General features: G+C 35.0%; 1 protein-coding gene across 1 annotated transcript; it reads right to left on the reverse strand.

The window, feature by feature from the left end:
- Nucleotides 1-1,880: 1,880 nt before the first annotated feature.
- LOC118753735 (protein ABHD13-like) lies at nt 1,881-3,855 on the reverse strand (the record flags this gene model as incomplete). The annotated part of the gene is given in 5 exon segments (XM_036488602.1): nt 1,881-2,059; nt 2,743-2,853; nt 2,855-3,142; nt 3,144-3,328; nt 3,388-3,855. Coding segments are annotated over 5 exon segments (914 nt in total), but the record flags the coding sequence as incomplete, so codon positions are not given.
- Between the last annotated feature and the right edge of the window lie 1,298 nt (nt 3,856-5,153).

Consider the following 5,153-nt stretch of genomic DNA (forward strand, 5'->3'; position numbering starts at 1 on the left):
AAATGTCAAATATTTTTAATTTTTTCTCACAAAAATTCTGAATTGTTAAAATCCATTTGCATGGGAAACCTTTTTCCATACAAAACAAGCGATTGAATAGCAGCTTTTGGAACGTTCGCCTAACTCAGCAGCACAACCGCTGATTACTGGGCCTTGCAAAGGATGGATCAATGCTTCGAGAAGCAAACAAATTAACTAGGAAAGAAAGTTGCATCAATTTTTATTTTTTCCAATTTCAATTTTTAATTTTTTGTAATTCACATGGCACACTTTGATTTAGAAGAAAAAACTCGGAACAGTTTTTGACACTTTCGATACCAGAAGCAACAACAAAATACATGCAAATGTTGTTTTTGCTCTACTGATACTACCTGTTTAATGTGCCTTGGGCTCAACTGCTGCGCCTTCTGAACCTACCCATTGTCACATATGAAAAATATGAATTTAAAAGCAAAAAAGCTTTTGACTGCCGTAGCCGAGTAGGTAGAGATGTCGGCAATAAATGCTGTGTCGCAGGTTCAAATGCCGGCACACGCAGTATTTAAATGATAGAAAAAAAATTTTAATAAACAAAATTTACATATGAAATTTAAATTTGTAAATGCTTGTCAATATCATTTTCAATCTTGATAGTTTACCAAGATTTTGATTTCTATGCTAGAATTCCAATTCTTGATAAATAATAAAAAATTTACAAATTATAAAAAAAAATTTATTCATCAAATGCACAGATTCGAGCTGTTACAGATGTAGATATATGAATCGAATGAATGAAAGGTCTTTTAATTACCTTTCCAACTGTGTCCATATCCTAAAAATCGGTTTAATAATTTTCAAAATATAAGCTTTTAAAAATGTTGAAAATTCCACGCCCCCCTATTAAATTGCATAAAAAAAGTATGCCATTAAAATCAGGAACAGGGGACCACGCCCACTTTTTTTCGGCTCAACGGCTTTTATTCTTTAGGTGTTCCCAGCTCTTTTACTACAGGCCAACCTAATATTCGCGGCTTGCGTTTTGGTACGCGCGCCGTCGAATTTGCTTTTCTGCGTCGCCCGAAATCAAAATGTCACGCAGAACAAAAATTGAAAATTGATTTAAGCTGAAATTATTCAAGAACGTAAACCTACCGGTACGTAAACCCGAGTCAGCTGACACGATCTGTCTTACCAAAGCTCCATGTAAATGAAAATTCAACACCGCAGAATTTTTCTGTGGTTATAGCCCGTAGCGCAGAAATCTGCGAAAACTAGATTTTTCCGTGTCAGCTGATTTCTTCGTTCTTTAGATAGTTGCCACTTCCGTCAGTTTTGCAGATCGTAAAAAAGTTATAAGTTCATATTCAAAATATGTTTAAAATATTTGAAATTTACTATTGAATCAGGTTTTTTGTTGTAAACTAAGTAGTTTATATTTAGCTACAATCTGTTATAGCACGATAGTTGAAAAGGTAGGTTTATGAAAAAAAAACATTGATGAGTGGCAACACTGTAGTAAGCACCACTGAGAGCTCCGGTAATCGACAAAATTCTGCGTATACAGACTGCGTTCAAGTATACGTTCTGCGTCCTTGACTAATTATAGCTTTAGTTTCGTAAACACGCCGTTCAATTTCGGTTGGTCCCATACAAGTTTTATGTACATGAGGAATTTTTGACAGTAAATTGGCGGTGTGCGTGAATATTAGGTTGGCATGTTATAACATTGAAATATTGGGCCGTATGCATAAAAACTAAGGAAAAGCATTTTCTTAAAATTTCGCCCTTTCACTTGATTTGTTCAAATAAATTTAAGTGAAAGGTATGAAATTTTAAGAAAAGCAATTGCTTATTTTTTATGCATATTGCCCATTATTTAAGTTATATGAATTAACACATACCCGTCCATGATCCAGGTATCATTGTGAGCCCCTCCTATAAATTCTAGTATGCGTTTCCTTTCACTTCCACACTTCATGTACAAAGTACGCATCATACGTGGCGGCACTAGGTTATCGGCCAAACCCGATACGAATAAAAACGGTACAGAACATTTACCAATCTTCCATGAGGAGAAGTACTATAAAAAACTCAATTATAAAAAGATTTTTTTTTTTAATTTGACAAGAGCGTGTCAGACCTGGGCTCGAATCGTAACAATCGTGAACTAGCAACTTGTCACGTAATAAAATTATAGTTAAAAAAAAACTAAAAGCACGCTTTTATTACAATAGGAACTGAAAAGCAAATAATTATTTATAGAAATACAGATTTCGTTTAACAGTAATAGGAAGTTCCCTAACTTGATTTAATTAAACTTTTAAAATCAACCCAAAATTGGATTAAAGTAATTGAATAAAATTGATTTTACCGGAAAACTAAACGTGGGGTCTGTGAAAAACGCAGTTTCGAAAAATGTGTTTGTTAGGGCCTTTGTGAATTAAGGTGACAATATAAATATAATATTATATTCATAGCTAAACAATTAAATTCCAAAAAATTATTAGTTAAATTCATTTCCGAAATTTTATTCTAAATTATGCGTTATTATTTATCACAAACTCGCGATCAGTGTCACATGGCAACACTCGATTACAGTTGGACAGCACTTGCAGCAGAAATAAAAGAAATGAGACAGAAAGGTCTTTCTGTCTGGTCATACATCGATATAAAACTTCTTTCTAAATTTGACAACGAATTGCGTAGAAAAGATGGAAATATTGAAACGTCTGACATGCTCTATAAATTGGGACAATTTCTTACTTTATTTTTGAAGCAAAATCTTGGTATAAGATTTGCCGATGGGTGCACCAACTCAACCGCCATATCCGGAATGCTAGTAAATGTATTCTCAACAATAACACACATAATTTTTTTGGCTGTACACTGTATCGGCAGCAACATCTATAACTACTGCACCGCCCAATGAGCGCCCGAACAAAACTATTTGTGCATGGTCTAGATCATTTCGTGTGTACAAGTAGTCAACCACAGCACGAGCATCGGTTCCTAAGCCTCGTTCTGAGGGCACACCCGTTGAAAAGCCATAGCCCCGATAGTCTACCATCAAAATGTTACAGTGTAGATGATTATATATTCCCCAAACATTTTGCATGCGATGACCCATGTTTCCTGCATTTCCATGAAAGTACACAAAAGTGGGTACCCCCCTTTGAACGGTCCACCGGTTGGTATACCCAGAATGCATGCAATGTGACTTTATCTGGTGTATGTATATTGACTGTTTCATGTGGTAGATTATGCAATTTAGGAATGGGAACATAGATACGAGAATTCGCGGGAAGATCGGGATGATATAATACCATATCTTGTAAATAGTAGAACGCGACTGAAAGTATTAGCATTAAATTTTAAAATAGTCAATGGAAGAAATTCACAAAATCTTACCAAATATGATAGTGATAAGCACGGAAAGCGTCAAAATGCTACCATAATAGTAATAGAATATTAAAAAGGCCAAAAATCCCGCTATCAATATAGCGAAAACGCTTCGTGATCGTGGAATCGTAATTGGCACGCCGCCGAATTCCTGCGACATTTGTTGGTGATAGGATTAGAAGCTACCCTAGGAAAAAATGTTTCCGCAGCGGAGTGAGGCACTTCGAACAAACTTTTAAAATTTTATCGCTTACAGATAAGCACTTCCATGTTTTACTTTTTCAAAGTCGTAGAGAAGTTCTTGTAAATATTATTCCACGGTTATTGCGTTCCCTCACACATCTTGCGTATAGTTATGAAGTGAAATACACGAAATCAGCACATATTTATTATTAACGCAACCGATTATTTGCGATTTAACATCAACCGAACAGCTGTTTGTATAGATACATAAAGTGGCCGTTAGACGTTGCAAGTGCAAGCCCTTTTACGAAGTCTGTCAAACTTAAAAATTTTACAAAAGAGATTGCGGCAGCAGTTTAAGGGGCTGATAGTGTTGAGAAAGTTCTTATTTTCCGATATCTTCATCATTTTCTGTAGAAATGCTAACAGTTTTAAGTTATTTGTTGTTAAAATTTACCCATTACTTCACATATTTTTTATATAAACACTGCATTAATCACTTTTCTTTTCATTAATATATCAGCTTTTGTTCATAAACAAATGAATGTACATCTTTTTTCTACTAAATATTTAACAATTAATGCTTATAAACGTGTTCTTTAAATAATGTGGCGAATACTGCGGCAACACAAAGCGAACAACGAGAAATAGGCAGAATGTTCGAGGAATGACGTAGAATGTTCCACAAAGAGAAACGTCAAGTTGGATGAACACTGCGAACAGCGAGAGAAAGAGAATGAGCGATAAACTTCAGAATGTTCTAGAAATGCCAGAAGTGCCAGCGCAGGTATATAAGGGCGCCGCCACAGCGAGTTGTGTTAGTTACGAGTTACAAGACAGCAAGCTACAAGTAAAGTGAGCAGAGAAGTGAGTTGCGAATAAGCAAGATATAAGTTTAATTGTGTTACCAAGTTTAGTTAAGCGCTATTATTGCTTTAACAAGTATTGTAAAGTGTTTTTACTGTATTAGCGAGTATTGTAAATTGTTTGTTGTACAATAAAGTTAATTGTACTTCAATTTGGTCATCGATTGCATTTATTTAACAATCCAGCGATACGAACCGAGAGATTTGGGAAATCCGGACGAGGTTTCAAGGATAATCGTAACAATTGGGGTGTTTTTCAGAAACAAAATCGAAAGGCGACATATAAAAAAGCACGCAAAGAAGAAATGTCTGGCAACACCAGCAAAGTTTTGAGACGATTTTGCGACGACTGCTAGAAAGGGGTGCTCACAGTTTGATGCTAAAGATGTCTCAAAATGTAGACGTCTACATTTTGAGACACTATTTGGAACGAACTGTGAACACCCCAACTATTTGGAACGAACTGTGAACACCCCAAATAAGTTTCTATTCGAAAACACACAAATGTTGAGCGATGGCCGCGAAGTATGTAATGCCAGATCGTTGAAAACTTTACCCAAAAATACTTTGTTTATACAATATTTCAATAAATAGTGAACATTTTTAATAAGAAATCGCGCGATTTTTTAGTACAAATTTTTCCCGCAGCGCTTTTTTTTTAAATCAATGTTTCAATATATATTAAAAGTATGTAATCAAAAATCGCGTGATTTTTTATTAAATATT

Source organism: Rhagoletis pomonella, unplaced genomic scaffold (genome assembly GCF_013731165.1).
Source record: "Rhagoletis pomonella isolate Grant_MI unplaced genomic scaffold, Rhpom_1.0 Rhpom_scaffold_02799, whole genome shotgun sequence".
NCBI lineage: Eukaryota > Metazoa > Arthropoda > Insecta > Diptera > Tephritidae > Rhagoletis > Rhagoletis pomonella.